The 15,923-nt window shown below is 47.2% G+C and overlaps 1 protein-coding gene across 1 annotated transcript; it reads left to right on the top strand.

The window, feature by feature from the left end:
• The first annotated feature begins 772 nt into the window (after positions 1 to 772).
• On the top strand, positions 773 to 15,347 carry LOC127051412 (olfactory receptor class A-like protein 1). Its single transcript, XM_050953673.1, is given in 3 exon segments — positions 773 to 827; positions 14,454 to 15,108; positions 15,110 to 15,347. Coding segments are annotated over 3 exon segments (948 nt in total).
• Positions 15,348 to 15,923: the final 576 nt, after the last annotated feature.

Raw genomic sequence — 15,923 nt, 5'->3', positions numbered from 1 at the left:
TATTATATAGCCTATGTGCAAAAGTTTTCTAAATCATGCATCTTTGTTTCAAGAAACCTGCACAGCTTTGACCCTTGCCCATAACATGGAGATGGCTAAAAGGACCCTTTTAGATCTTTTCCATCTCTAATTTTTAGGATTCCAGGTTATCCATCATATTATCCCACACTGCCAGTACTTACTGATGATGCTCCAATCCATCGATGTATATTATAAACAGATTGCACTTGATACAGCGTATATTTTATATTGTCTGGATAACTCTCCAGAAGACACATCCTAGCAAACCAGGAGGTTTTGGTAAGTGAGGTTGACAAGTAAATAATATTTAATATGTGCCTGATTTGACTTTACATTTTATCAAGAAGGCAATGGCAAGTGATTGTCAGTGAGAAAGAAGGGAGACACGTAATGATAAAAAGGCTTGCTATGTTTGTGCACAGTATGCGGATTATATTTAATTAATGTCTGCAAAGTGAGCATAATGGCAGTTGACCTCGATCATGGCTTGGAAACTAAAATAGACACTGGTCTAAATTTTTACATAAGTTTTCAGACTTTAACTTTAATCCTGGGTCAAAAGGATTCCTTGTTGTGTGAGCTGATAATGGTGAATGCATTCAGAAAAAATTACCTGTTTTGGACAGAGCATAACCTGAGGCTTAAAATTGCTTCGGAAGATGTACACAAATAGCACTTTGTTTTCCTTACTGTTCCCATTCAGTTTCACTGCAGGCAACAGGCACGAGCCTTCAGAACCTCTGAATGAAGCATGGAGAATCCAGCAGAAACTGAAGAAGCCTGGTCTCTGTATCCTGCTGCTGCGCGTGAGTGTTTTTGTTTTGGTGTTGACACGGATCCCCTCTATGCCTCAGATAGACCAGCTGCAGATGAGGGTTTGTTTGTTTGGTTCCTGATATGCTCTTATTCTGTTTATAATCATGGCCACTGACAAAAAGGTTCTATTGAGAATGAGGTCAGCAGTTCAGCGTAGAATCCCGTGGATACACGTTCACATGTATTGGAGTGAAGATAAAACAGCATGTTCATGACTGTAGAATTCACTCCCATGATCTATCCTATTTAGAAAATACCAGAGGCTTAAAGCATTTAATCATTGCATTGCCACCTCCTGGGTTGTACTCATGCTGTGACAAATTTTAGGCTTAGGCATCATAGGGCTTACAAACAAGGCTGTTACACATAGGAAACAATGTGTATCCTGGCCCGTGTGCACCTGAGGACAATGATGGCATGAGTCAACATGTTTATTATTCACCACCTCAGTGATCAAGGATTATCGAGCTCTGGTCAGACAATGAAAACACATCGAAATTACTCTGTGTTCCGAATAGTGACTGCTGGGAAACCAGCAATAGTTTGTTTTCCCCCCTCCTCCCAAAAGTAAACTCATCTCCTCTTTAGAATGTTAGCTTTTACCTGGATCTTAGGTCAGAATCTGGTACAAAGCACAGCCCTTCCCCCTCTAGATACTCCTGACTGTCAGTAGAGGGACAGGGAGTGAGAGGTGGGATAGATCCTGTCCCATCACTCACTGGCCAGGAATGGGGGCTGAAGACAGTAAGCTGCATCCTTTCAAAGGCTGCGGCATCTTAACCCCAACACTCAACCTCCTCTCTAAGAGCAGGAAGAGCGTGGTGGAGGGAAGTATACCTCAGAGCAGCACTGGTGGCACAGTGCCTTCTCCGGCTACTGCTGGAATGGTGCAACTCATAGACCACCATTTGCTCAGGGTTGTGCCTAAAGGTACAATCTACCCCGAAATGCTCTGGATTCTGTCCCTTGCTGGCTTTATGGAGCTCATGCAACAGTTCCTCTCTCTGGCCCTCCTGCTTGGACTTTTAGAGACAGCTAGTGAAAGTGTTGCCAAGAGCCATGTTTCAAGTAGCTCACGTGAGCCTCTGTTAGGAATACAGCATTGACTGACCTGAATTGTCCTTGCCTGTGGGTTGACATTATTTACATTTTCCTGGCCACTGAGATGCTTCCCCAGCGGTGCTGCTCTCCAAGGCAGTGGGGGAGCTTCCATGAAGAAAGTTAAAGAACTAATTTTTTAAGCTCCTCATTGTTCACTTCTTACCCTAGTGCAGACAACATTCAGATTTCATGAGCTCCTCCCTCCCCAGATGCACAACATCAAGTTCTGCTTTATTATGGAACCATAATTAGCCCCTGGAGAAGGCATCTACTTAAACCTCCATAATTAGTACTTAATTTCTCTAAAGCTAATGAAAGGCCCTTTTAGGTTCCTAATTGGCTGATACCTCCTATTAGCATTCACTTTGAGCATGAATTACCAACTTGGGAAATAAGTTACTTTCACAGGAGTAATGCAGTGATTGGGGACATGAGTAGCTTATCAACACAGAAGCGGGATGGGAAGGTGTCTTGGACCGCCGGTCAAATACGTTTCACCCATGTTGCAGCTGCGGAATGTAAACTAAATCTGCTGCCAGGTGTCACTCGAGTTGGAACAGTCTAGGCACAAACCCAAACTGGCTGTGTTCAGGGTGCAGGGCACTATCTGAGTACTGTAAGCTCCATGGGGCAGGTATCTGTATCATGCCAGTGCCATTTTTAGTGACATCCTTGGTTAGGCCTATAGATGGGGCCTCCAGGTGTAATATCATGAGTCTTTCCCATTGAGATAAAGGACCCGGCCCAGAGGTAGGGGCAGATCCATAAACTTATATATACCAATGCAGTAAGGCACTGAGAGGCCATACTGACCCTCAAACCTCCGTCTTGTCTTGCCAAGTTTCCCACCTACTAGCCTCAGAGAAGTCAACCATCTCTCGTGTGGATCAACTACCTTTCCCATCCAGAGGAAATCTTGAGTGTTTTTTTTAAATATCCTACAAAATACATATTTTGCAAGAAACTGAGAGGCATCAACATTTTTACTGCAAAAAGGTTGACCAAACTGGGGGACGGAAAGTTTTGCTCAGCTTTAATAGTTATCTTTGGACATGCAGCTATCTGAGGAGAGACAGCCTTTGGCTTTCCAGTTATACCAATGAATAAGGGAAGATGCAGTGATAATTGACAAGTTTAAAAGTATTTTTTTTATTTAAAATTGGCACTAACGTGTATAATACTCACCCCTTCCTGTCTCTGTTGGGTCACTGACCAGTTGAAAGTTAATGGTTCCTTATGGCACTTCTTTTAAAAATACTCAAAAATCCTGAGACCTAACTGGCATTCCTTGTGACTATAGAGAACAACACTACCTGATTGGCTACATAATCTCCATGCCACATGCCTTTAACACCCTACTTTATAAAGCACTTTGAGATGCCTGGAGCTTTAAAGGTACTAGAGGAAAAACAAACTTTCCCATATTCAGTATCCCTAGTGTTTCAGGGCAGACTATGGTGTATGGATTTCTGATGGATGCAAACACATACACTGAAAACTATTTTTGCATTTTGCACAAGAGTTTGAACACTTAAATGAATGTTAGAATTTCTCCAGCAAAGATCATTTTGAATAATTCTATATGAAATATTCTAATTGAACAGCTTGGAGACTTTGATCAAGCTTCAGTGAAACTTAAATGCACTGATTCATATTACAAACGTATCTTGCAAAAACCAGACAAACAACTGTGCAAGCTTTTACTGTTCTTTACAGACAAGTGTCTCTCACGTGTAATGGCATGCTCCAGGAAGACGGGCCTCTCTGTGAAATCAGAGTTGCATCAGAAGAGACTCTGTCTAGATTTATTTAGAGACCTAATTAAGCTTTAGAGTAAATGTACCACTGAACAGCTTAATTAGCAGTATGTTTATTAGGAGCTAATTACATAATCCCTAAGCATATTTTAAAATTAATGATTGCCACGTAGTCCACAGAATCTAATTGACCAAGGTTAAGGAGAACATGCAAAATCTGTAGCAGAGTCCTTTTGCTAATAGAGTTAATCATTTACTGTTACTTTCATTCTACAAACAGGGACCTGAAAAGAGCTACTTATCCAACAGAAATTCACAGTTGCATCCCACATAGACACAGAGGTGTCCCCAGGAAGGAAAAATGTCCTCCAATTCATAGCATATGGAAGCAATGGACAAACCAATTCAGATAAAGTAATTTTCTCCTGGCTTTCACCATTTTGAGTCTGCACACTGAAGAATAAAGTCTTTGTGCCACAGCATCGTCTCACCTAGAAATCCAAAGGCCATATCAGAAGGTTTAAACATGGATCTCCCATAAGACACCACGGTGCATTAATGCTGAGACACTATAGGTATGAACAGCTATGATTAAGGATGAAAGTAATGTCTAATTTTCCTATTAATTCTTCTGTTTTTATACCTAAAGTGGAACCTAAGAGTCTGGACTAAGTCTCAGGCTAGTTTGAATTATTTTTTGTGTAACATCAAAAGCCACCTGTTAAAAGGATTACAGGAAGATTGTTTTTTAGGTGCTGTCTCTTTTCTAATTCTGACACCACTTCTTCTGCTAGTCCTTTGACTAACATCTATTAGCAGTTTAAACAAGACTTCCATGCCCATGATGGCTTGCAGAATCTCCTTTTGTGTTTCTGCTGGAGCACATTGTGTCTTTAGTCTCCTCCCTGTCAGGGCCAGCTCCAGGCACCAGTGGAGGAAGCATGTGCCTGGTGCGGCACATGCTAAGGGGCAGCATTCCATCCATTCTTGGGGCAGCACAGTCCAGGCAGCTTTTTTTTTTTTTTTTTTTCTGCTTGGGACAGCAAAAATGGTAGAGCCAGCCCTGCTCCCTTTTCTGGGCTTTGTTCTATGGTTTCACTCAGTACATGAGGGGGAATCTTGAAATGTCCATGCCTCTGATTCTCACCATGCCAGTCTATGCTGGTGCACTGAATTGTGATCTGTATAAGCAAAAGCACAAAGGCATGGAATTAAAAGTAGCTATGTAAAGACTAAGAGACCTATAGCTCTATTGCTATAACTCACAAACACTGCATCTCTATGCCTGGGCTTTTGCCAGTATGCTGAAGATTTACATGTGGCTTTCGATGTTTTCATATTCTAATTTAGACTGTCCAACTGTATTATGATGTTTCAAGAAGAGCAGACTTCTGCAATTCCATGCTGGATGTCCCATAGCCCATGCATGTCTACTAGAACATATGGGATTAATCTCAAGCATGTCAACTCCCAGCTGAATTACACACCAGCAGCGGGGGGGAGTATAAAGAGAAATCTGTCTGGTTCCAGCTTCAGTCTCACTGCTGGAACTCATGAGAACGAAGGGACAAGATTGCAGCAAGAAGTCTTGAATCATTTCCTGGAGATGCAGGTATTGTAGAATAATTTTAAATATTGCCTTTTTCATTGAACATGCTGTTCGACTGGTAACTGTTGCCCCGGCTTTGTTTTCAGTGTCTATTTCCCCTTAGTAGTCTATTTTAATTTAAAGTGCATTGACCATTTTGAATAATGTTTTTATATAGGAAATATTTTATTGGCTTATTCTTATAAAAATTAGGGCCTGGTCATGCTTGGGTGGTAAGTACTCTCAGTTCTCAGACTTCAACACAAGGTGAGGAAATTCAAGCACTTTTTGACTGGGCCTTTAAAAGCAGACGTAAGATAAGGAAAAATATATATCCACTTTCTTGTTTGAGGGTAATAACACTTTTCACCAAAGAGAGGCAAACCAGGTCTGTACTACTTGGAAGTTCAAAAACAGACATGTATTCTTCTTTCCAATAATGGTAAAATAACTGCTTTGTCTCATTATTTCTTCACCAATAATCTGTAAAATGCACTTTGATGGAAAGGAACCTTGGCTGTGTAGGTAAAGCAATACCCTCTTATAATTATAAAATATTACTTTGTTAATTTTGTGGGAGTCTCCAAATAAGAATGTCCTAAATATATCTTCTTTACTGAGAAACAAGAATCATTAGAAGTACAGTATTCCTGGACATAAAGAACACCACCCCTGGCATATGGTTTTTATGAGATGCTCAGTACACTAATCGGTGTGCTGCAAGGTACCTGCTTCTAAATGGCCAATGACCCAAACACACAAGGTATGTGTGTATGCAAACTTTTGAAGTATTTTTCAAATGCCATTTTTTCGCAAGTTCTGTTTTTTATTTTTTTGCAATCTGTTGAATTAACTGAAAATCACTGTTATAAAACCTATTGCCCCCGGGGATCTGAACACCCTCAGCAGCTTGTGTGCTATCTCTGCTATAGTTGCTCCATCTCTGGAATTAACCTTTTCTAAACTGATGCTGCTGGAAATAGGCACACAGGCAGATGTATTAAAATAGTGCATTTCATGCTGAAACTGGACTGGGAGCCTTGGAACAATCTGGGGATTTGTTTGTTTGTTTGTTTGTTTTTTCTGATGACAGTTTTTATGTCTCAGTGAAACTGTGAACAGAAAAAGACGGTTACTCACCGCTGTAACTGTTGTTCTTCGAGATGTGTTGCTCATATCCATTTCAGGTAGGTGTACGCGCCGCGCGTGCATGTTTGCCGGAAACTTTTTACCCTAGCAACTCCAGTGGGCTGGCAGGTCGCCCCCTTGAGTGGCGCCACTATGGCACCAGATATATACCCCTGCCGGCCCGCCCGCTCCTCAGTTCCTTCTTGCCGGCTACTCTGACAGTGGGGAAGGAGGGCGGGTGTGGAATGGATATGAGCAACACATCTCGAAGAACAACAGTTACAACGGTGAGTAACCGTCTTTTCTTCTTCGAGTGATTGCTCATATCCATTCCAGGTAGGTGAATCCCAAGCCTTACCTAGGCGGTGGGGTCGGAGTGAGAGGTCGCGGCCTGGAGTACTGCAGAGCCAAAGGCCGCATCATCTCTGGACTGCTGAGCCAGGGCGTAATGGGAAGCGAACGTGTGGACCGATGACCAGGTCGCCGCCCTACAAATCTCTTGGATTGGCACACGGGCAAGGAAAGCCAGCGATGATGCCTGTGCTCTGGTGGAGTGAGCAGTCACATGGCCCGTCGGAACGTGGGCCAGGTCGTAGCAGGTCCTGATGCAGGAGGTAACCCAGGAAGATATCCTATGCGAGGAAACCGGTAGCCCCTTAACCTGGTCCGCTACCGCCACGAATAACTGGGGGGACTTGCGGAACGGTTTGGTTCTGTCCACATAAAATGCCAGCGCCCGACGGACATCTAGCGAGTGGAGCTGCTGCTCCCTGCGGGACGAATGGGGCTTTGGGAAAAAGACGGGGAGGAAGATCTCCTGGTTAATGTGGAAAGCTGAGACCACCTTGGGAAGAAAGGCAGGGTGTGGTCTCAGCTGCACCTTGTCTTTATGGAAGACCGTATACGGGGGATCTACTGTGAGGGCCCGTAGTTCTGACACCCGTCTAGCTGAGGTGATGGCCACTAGGAAGGCGGTCTTCCACGAGAGATAGAGCAGGAAGCAAGTGGCTAATGGCTCGAATGGAGGACCCATGAGCCGAGTTAGGACCAGGTTGAGGTCCCATGAAGGGGCAGGAGGGCGGATCTGTGGATAGAGATGCTCCAGTCCCTTCAGGAATCTCGCCACCATAGGGTGGGAGAAGACAGAACACCCCTCCACCCCAGGATGAAACGCGGAGATGGCCGCTAGGTGGACCCGGAGGGACGACAACGCCTGACCCTGGGCCTTGAGGGACCAGATGTAGTCTAGAATAGTGGTGATGGGAGTCTCCATAGGGAGAAGACCTTTCTCCGAACACCAACAGGAAAAACGCTTCCACTTAGCCGAGTAAGTAGCCCTGGTGGAAGGCTTTCTACTGCCCAGGAGAACCTCCTGAACCGGGGTAGAGCAGCGTAGCTCGGAGCCTGTCAACCATGCAGGAGCCATGCCGTAAGGTGCAGAGACGGAAGGTCCGGGTGACAGAGCCTGCCGTGGTCCTGGGTGATCAGGTCCAGATGTAGGGGCAGGGCAACTGGGTTGGCTACTGAGAGGTCCAGCAACATGGGGTACCAATGCTGTCTGGCCCATCCTGGAGCTATGAGAATCATCCGGGCTCTGTCTCTGCGCACCTTGAGGAGAACCCTGTGTATCAGCGGAACGGGAGGGAACGCGTAAAACAGGTGGGTTGCCCATGGGATCAGGAAGGCATCTGCTATAGACCCTGGCTCCCGACCCTGGAAGGAGCAGAATGCTCGACACTTCCTGTTCTCCCTGGACGTGAAGAGGTCCATCCGGGGACGACCTCACCTCTGGAAGAGCGAGAGGGCGACGTCCGGACTGAGGGACCACTCGTGCGAGCGGAAGGATCTGCTCAGTCGATCCGCTAGAGTGTTCCGCACTCCCGGGAGATAGGAGGCGGAAAGGTGAATGGCATGGGCTATTCTAAACTCCCAGAGATGCATCGCCTCGAGACATAGCGGAGAGGATCTGGTGCCGCCCTGCTTGTTGATGTAAAACATGGTCGTCGTGTTGTCGGTGAACACCGCGATACAACGACCTTGAAGGAGATGGACAAACGCTTGACAAGCAAGACGGACCGCCCTCAACTCTTGTATGTTGATGTGGAAGTCCATCTCCTGAGGGGTCCACAGCCCTGAGTTCTCTGGGCGCCGCAGTGCGCCCCCCAGCCCAGATCTGAGGCGTCCGTAGTCAGGGATGCCGAGGGCTGGGGCGGATGAAATGGGAGCCCCGCACAGACTATGGACTGGTCCAGCCACCACCGAAGGGAGTCCAGTACCCTCTGAGGAACGGTTACGACTGTGTCCAACGAATGTCTGGTCGGCCGGTACTGCGCGATGAGCCAAGATTGAAGAGGCCTCATGTGGAGTCGGGCATACGCCGTTACGAACGTACAGGCTGCCATATGGCCCAGGAGGGCCAGACATGTTCGTAGAGAGGTCAGCGGGGCCGCCTGCAAGCGCAGAATGATGGCCGACAGCGACTGGAACCTGGGCAAGGGTAGCAAGGCCCTGGCCAGGGTAGAGTCCAGAACGGCCCCAATGAACTCTATCCGCTGCGTGGTGAGTAGAGTAGACTTGGCCACGTTGATCACGAGGCCCAAGGTAGCAAAGAGGGTGCTGATCCTGCGGACGTGGTCGCGGACCTGCAGCTCCGATGTGCCCCGGATCAGCCAGTCGTCGAGATAGGGAAACACGTGAATGCGGCAACGTCGAAGGTGTGCAACGACGACTGCCATGCATTTCGTGAACACCCTCGGGGCTGTAGAGAGGCCAAACGGGAGGACCGCAAATTGATAATGTCGGCGGTCAACCACAAAGCGGAGGAAACGCCTGTGCTGGGGGGATATGGAGATGTGGAAGTAAGCGTCCTGCATGTCGAGGGCGGCGTACCAGTCTCCGGGATCCAGGGATGGGATGATGCTTCCAAGGGATACCATACGGAACTTCAACTTCACCATATACTTGTTGAGTTCCCGCAGGTCGAGGATGGGCCTGAGGCCGCCCTTGGACTTGGGGATTAGAAAGTAGCGGGAATAAAACCCCTTGCCCTTCTCACACTCCGGAATCTCCTCTATGGCTCCCTTGACGAGGAGCGTGTGCACCTCCTGACGGAGGAATTGCTCGTGAGAGGGGTCCCTGAAGAGGGACGAGGATGGTGGTGGAGGGGGGGGAGGCAAAGAAAACTGCAGGCGATAACCGGCCTGCACCGTACGCAAGACCCAACGGTCCGATGTTATTCGGGTCCATGCCGGGAGGAAAAAAGAAAGACGGTTGGAAAACTGCGGGGAAGGATCCGGAGGGGAAACTGGTACTGCGCCCTCGGGCGCACCTTCAAAATGAAGGCTTAAGTCCAGGAGGGGCCTTGGCGGAGCCTTGGTTCTGCCCCGTTTGGCCACCGGACTGTCTGCGTCGGTTGTTCCTGCCGCGGCGCCTAGTGAGGTCCTGCCGCGGACGGAACTGAGGATACGACCGACGCTGCTGCTGTTGGTTCTGCTGCCGGAATGGCCTGCGCTGTGTCGCAGGCGTATGCATCCCCAGCGACCGTATTATGACCCTATTATCCTTAAGGTCCTTTAGTCTGGGGTCTGTTTTCGCTGAAAACAGGCCCTGGCCTTCGAAGGGGAGGTCCTGGATAGTATGTTGGAGCTCCGGTGGAAGGCCAGAGACCTGCAGCCAGGAAATTCGGCGCATCGTGAGCCCCGAGGCCAGGGTCTGAGCGGCCGAGTCCGCAGCATCTAAAGAGGCTTGTAGCGATGTCCTCGCTACTTTCTTGCCCTCATCCAGGATGGTAGTAAACTCCTGGTGGGCGTCCTGTGGCAAGAGCTCTGCGAATTTCCCCTCCGCTACCCACGAGTTGAAGGAGTAGCGGCTAAGGAGGGCCTGCTGATTGGAGACCCTGAGCTGTAGTGCCCCCGCCGAATAGACCTTGCGGCCCAGGAGGTCCATTCGTCTCGCCTCCTTCGACTTGGGCGCTGGGGCCTCTTGACCGTGGCGCTCCCTGTCGTTCACCGACTGGACCACCAGTGAGCAGGGTGTCGGGTGAACGTACAGGTATTCATAGCCCTTCGAGGGGGCCATGTACTTCCTTTCCACCCCTCGAGCGGTCAGAGGGATGGAGGCCGGTGACTGCCAGATATTAGCTGCGTTGGCCTGGATTGTTTTTATAAAGGGCAGGGCCACTCTGGTGGGCGCATCAGCAGAGAGGATGCTCACCACCGGGTCCTCGATTTCAGGGACCTCCTCTGCTTGCAAGTCCAGGTTCTGTGCCACACGTCGGAGGAGGTCCTGGTGTGCCCTAAGATCTAGCGGGGGAGGGCTGGAGGACGAGGTACCCGCCACTGCCTCATCCGGTGAAGACGACGAGGAAACCCCCGGCAACAGAGTGTCCACGGGGGGTTCTATCTGGGGCTGCACCTCCGTCACTGGAGGGAGCTCTGGGTCCTGGTGGCTGGCTGACTGCGCCGCCGGTGCCGGAGTCAGTGCCGCTTCCATGAGGAGAGTGCGGAGTCTTTGATCCCTCTCCTTCTTCGTGCGAGGCTTAAAGGCCTTGCAAATACGGCACTTTTCACTGATGTGCGATTCCCCCAGGCACTTGAGGCACGCGTCGTGGGGATCGCTAGTAGGCATCGGCTTCTTGCATGCCGAGCACTGCTTGAAGCCCGGCGAGCCAGGCATGAGCCCGGTGCTGGGTGCCGGGGAGGGCAATGCCCACCCGCAAGCAAGTTAAACAACTATATATAATACACAACTAGCTATGAACTATCTATGAACTATTTACAACTATGACTACGAACAGAGCACAGGAGAGCTAGGTATGTGGAGGACAGCAAGCCGCACTCCACAGTTCCAGCAACCGACACGGCGGTAAGAAGGAACTGAGAAGCGGGCGGGCTGGCAGGGGTATATATCTGGTGCCATAGTGGCGCCACTCTAGGGGGCGACCTGCCGGCCCACTGGAGTTGCTAGGGTAAAAAGTTTCCGGCAAACGTGCACGCGCGGCGCGTACACCTACCTGGAATGGATATGAGCAATCACTCGAAGAAGAAGCAGGCTTTCATTGCAATGATTTTACAGAGAGTGCATTCTTCTCATATCTGTTCTGGAACTTCTTACCTTACTCATCAGATGCTACATCTTAATCCATAAATACAATCAATTTCAGACAGTGTCTTACAAGTTTTCAGATCTTACAGAATCTAATTGATCATCCACTTCTGAAAATGTTTCGTTATGGAGAGAGGGCTTACATGGATGCAAAATCTTTGGCAGCTGTGCAAACAAACTTGCTATTAGCTTGAATGAAAACACTCCTTTGTGCAGAAATTCCTGTCAGTATGATTCAGCATGGTCTGGAGGAATGAGTGAAGATGTAGGAGTTGGAAGGTTTTCCTACCTCCTCTATCCGAGACTTGCTTTATAGCTATGGACAAGTCATTTCAGCCCTCTGCTTCATTTCCCCATATGTAAAATAAGGACAATAATATTTACCTGCCTCTTTTGGGGGTATTATGTGAATTTAGCTTGTAAAGTGCTATATTTACGTATCAATAATAAGTAGCATTTATAAACGGATTCAGTGCATAAACACTGTACCGATTGGCACTGTGTAAAGACCTACATGTAGATAGCATTCATTAATTTTGCCAGTTGGTTTGTGACCAGTAAAAATTAATTCTAACACTTGTTCACTAAGAAAAAGCCTCAGACCAACAAGCCTTTTCATATAGGCTGTTGAACAACCATCAAAGGAGCACATGGAGTACAAGTTTGTGACTGAGCTTTGTATATTTGCTTTTGCAGGATGGTCCTTGGTGCTCTTTCCCTCACAACTTGGACATGGCTAGTGATACCTGAGCCCATTATTCGATGACAATCTTTAAGAAGGTCAAAATATGTCCTAGCAATCAGTAGGTAATGACACCTCTGAAGATCAGAATCTGGGTTTGAATCTAGAACCTACCACAACACAAGCTTTTAACAGCTGAGCTAAAGGAGTAACTTCACTAACTGGTAGCATTAGTAGGTTGTTTTCTTAGATTGGCCCAAATGTTAGACGGCATTAAAGACACACATTTTGCAAGTACATTATATGACCTGAAACTCACCAGTTTCTAATGTACATACCATTTCTAATGCACATTGTCTTTGCTTTGCAGAATATACAGATCCAGACGTTTTGGAGCATGAGCTTTCGTGGGTGAATACCCATTTCGTCGGATGCATGTAGTGGAAATTTCCAGGGGCAGGTATAGATATGCAAGCAAGCTAGAGATAACGAGGTTATTTCAATCAGGGAGGATGAGGCCCTGTTCTAGCAGTTAAGGTGTGAAAACCAAGGGAGGAGAAACTGGTTTTGTAGTTGGCAAGCCATTCACAGTCTTTGTTTAATCCTGAGCTGATGGTGTCAAATTTGCAGATGAACTGAAGCTCAGCAGTTTCTCTTTGAAGTCTGGTCCTGAAGTTTTTTTGCTGCAGGACGGCCACCTTAAGATCTGCTATAGTGTGGCCAGGGAGGCTGAAGTGTTCTCCTACAGGTTTTTGTATATTGCCATTCCTAATATCTGATTTGTGTCCATTTATCCTTTTCTGTTGAGACTGTCCAGTTTGGCCAAGGTACATAGCAGAGGGGCATTGCTGGCATATGATGGCGTATATTACATTGGTGGACATGCAGGTGAATGAACCTGTGATGATGTGGCTGATCTGGTTAGGTCCTGTGATGGTGTCACTGGTGTAGATATGTGGGCAGAGTTGGCATCGAGGTTTGTTGCATGGATTGGTTCCTGAGCTAGAGTTCCTATGGTGCGGTGTGTAGTTACTGGTGAGAATATGATTCAGGTTGGCAGGTTGTCTGTGGGCGAGGACTGGCCTGCCACCCAAGGCCTGTGAAAGTGTGGGATCATTGTCCAGGATGGGTTGTAGATCCCTGATGATGCGTTGGAGGGGTTTTAGCTGGGCACTGTATGTGATGGCCAGTGGAGTCCTGTTGGTTTCTTTCTTGGGTTTATCTTGCAGTAGGAGGCTTCTGGGTACACGTCTGGCTCTGTTGATCTGTTTCCTTATTTCCTGGCGTGGGTATTGTAGTTTTGAGAATGCTTGGTGGAGATTTTGTAGGTGTTGGTCTCTGTCTGAGGGGTTAAAGCAGCAGCAGTTGTACCTCAGTGCTTGGCTGTAGACAATGGATTGTGTGATATGCCCAGGATGGAAGCTGGAGGCATGAAGGTAGGCATAGCGGTCGGTAGGCTTTCGGTATAGGGTGGTGTAAACGTGACCATCACTTATTTGCACCGTGGTGTCTAGGAAGTGGACCTCCCATGTAGATTGGTCCAGGATGAGGTTGATGGTGGAGTGGAAGCTGTTGAAATCGTGGTGGAATTTTTCCAGAGTCTCCTTCCCATGGGTCCAGATGATGAAGATGTCATCAATGTAGCGTAGGTAGAGAAGAGGCATGAGTGGACGAGAGCTGAGGAAGCATTGTTCCAGGTCAGCCATAAAAATATTGGCATATTGTGGGGCCATGCGGGTGCCCATAGCGGTGCCACTGATCTGGAGATATAGATTGTCATCAAATTTGAAATAGTTGTGTGTGAGGATAAAGGCACAGAGCTCAGCAGCCAGTTGTGCTGTGGCATCATCAGGGATACTGTTTCTGACAGCTTGTATTCCATCTATGTGTGGGATGTTTGTGTAGAGAGCCTCTACATCCATGGTGGCTAGGATGGTGTTTTCTGGAAGGTCACCAATGCATTGTAGTTTCCTCAGGATATTGGTGGTGTCACGGAGATAGCTGGGAGTGCTGGTGGCATAGGGTGTGAGTAGAGAGTCCACATATCCAGACAGTCCTTCAGTGAGAGTACCAATGCCCCAGATGATGGGGTGTCCAGGATTCTTGGATAGTAGGGTAGTAGATAGATCTTGGGTAGTAGATAGAATAGAATAACCCTGGTCGGGGCTCTGAGGGTATGTTGATTTGTTCCGGTGTTAGTGTAGGGAGTGTCCTGAGTAGATGGTGCAGTGTATTCCTCAGTGGGATCTGAGGGAAGTGGCCTGTAGAATTCCAATACCAAATGCCTTCATCTACATGTTAATATGCCACAGAAAAGTCATGCCCTCTGAAATTATACTGAGCAACCTTGCGCTCTCCAACCTCCTGGTTATCCTGACCCAAGGGATCCCCATTACCCTCAAAAACTTTAGGCTTCAGAACACATACAATGACCTGGTCTGCAAAATTACCCTCTATATTTACTGCGTGGGCAGAGCCATGAGCATTTGCATCACCTCCCTGCTGGGCTGTTTCCAGTGTATCCTCATTGTCCCATCTCCTTGCAAATGGTTGCACTTGAGAGAGAACCTGCTGAAAAATCTCTCTTCAGTTATGATTTCCTTTTGGTGCTTCAACCTTTTTGTGTGCAGGACCCACCTGGCTTATTCCTCCTCCCAGGATGCTGCAAACTCCTCAATCATCAAAAGCCACACAGTGGTGTACAACTTCTGCTGCATGGTTTTCCCCAGCCGCCTTTTGTACTTAGGAAATGGGTCGGTGTCTGTCACTCGGGACTTGTTCTTCCTGGGAATCATGACTCTTTCCAGCTGCTACCTTCTCTCCATGTTTTATCAGCACGGGAAGCAGGCAAAACATCTGTTGGGGCTGCACACAAAGCACGTGGAAATCCAGGCAGCCAAAGCCGTGGTGGCCGTTAATCATGAACCTTCTCTGTTTTGGGCTGGACAGCCTCTTCTGGGTCTATACCCTCTGTATGTACCCTGTCTCACTGAGCCTCATTGATGCCCGGATGTTCCTTGATTCCTGCTACTCGGCCATCAGCTCACTGCTGATTATCCTGACTAACAAGAAGGTACAGACAGATCTGAAATGTGCAACCAGGAGGAGACAGTTACCAGGTGGAGACAGCATCTCACAATATATCCAATAAGAAACAAAGGGGCCAGGTAGCAACTTTTAGGCTTAAGGCTTATTCAACTTTGTTTTTAATATTGCAATTGTTTACACACACACACACACACACACACACACACACACACACACCCATATCCCCCCAGCAATTCATACTTCAAGTATCTCAGACCAACAAAACAAAAAAGAACAAAAGTAAATTCTCCATGAGACAGAGTGAAAACACAGGGTACAAAAATCTGTATTTGACGGTACACCCAGGCAATAACAAGAGAGGAAGGATGGTCTTGTAATTAAAGCACGACTCAGGAAACCTTGTTTGATTCCCACTTTAGCCATAGACTTTCCGTGTGAATAGAGAAAGAAATTAGTTTCCTCCCATCTAAATAAGTACCAAAGTTTCAGTAAATATACCTGAAAACAAGGGTACATTTTCTGAAATAGTGAAATTGGAAAGTGATGCATGCCAATAACTTTGTTGTAAAATAACTTCCAGACTTATTAGATTGTTCCTTGATGCTTTGTAAATGTGCATTTTATCTTCGTATTACATGTCTAAACCCTGGAGAAGGTGTCACAAGCTTAATAGGCATAT

This window comes from Gopherus flavomarginatus, chromosome 5, assembly GCF_025201925.1.
Source record: "Gopherus flavomarginatus isolate rGopFla2 chromosome 5, rGopFla2.mat.asm, whole genome shotgun sequence".
NCBI lineage: Eukaryota > Metazoa > Chordata > Testudines > Testudinidae > Gopherus > Gopherus flavomarginatus.
The sequence above is the reverse complement of the archived record's forward strand: the minus strand, read 5'-3'. Positions and strand labels throughout refer to the sequence as shown.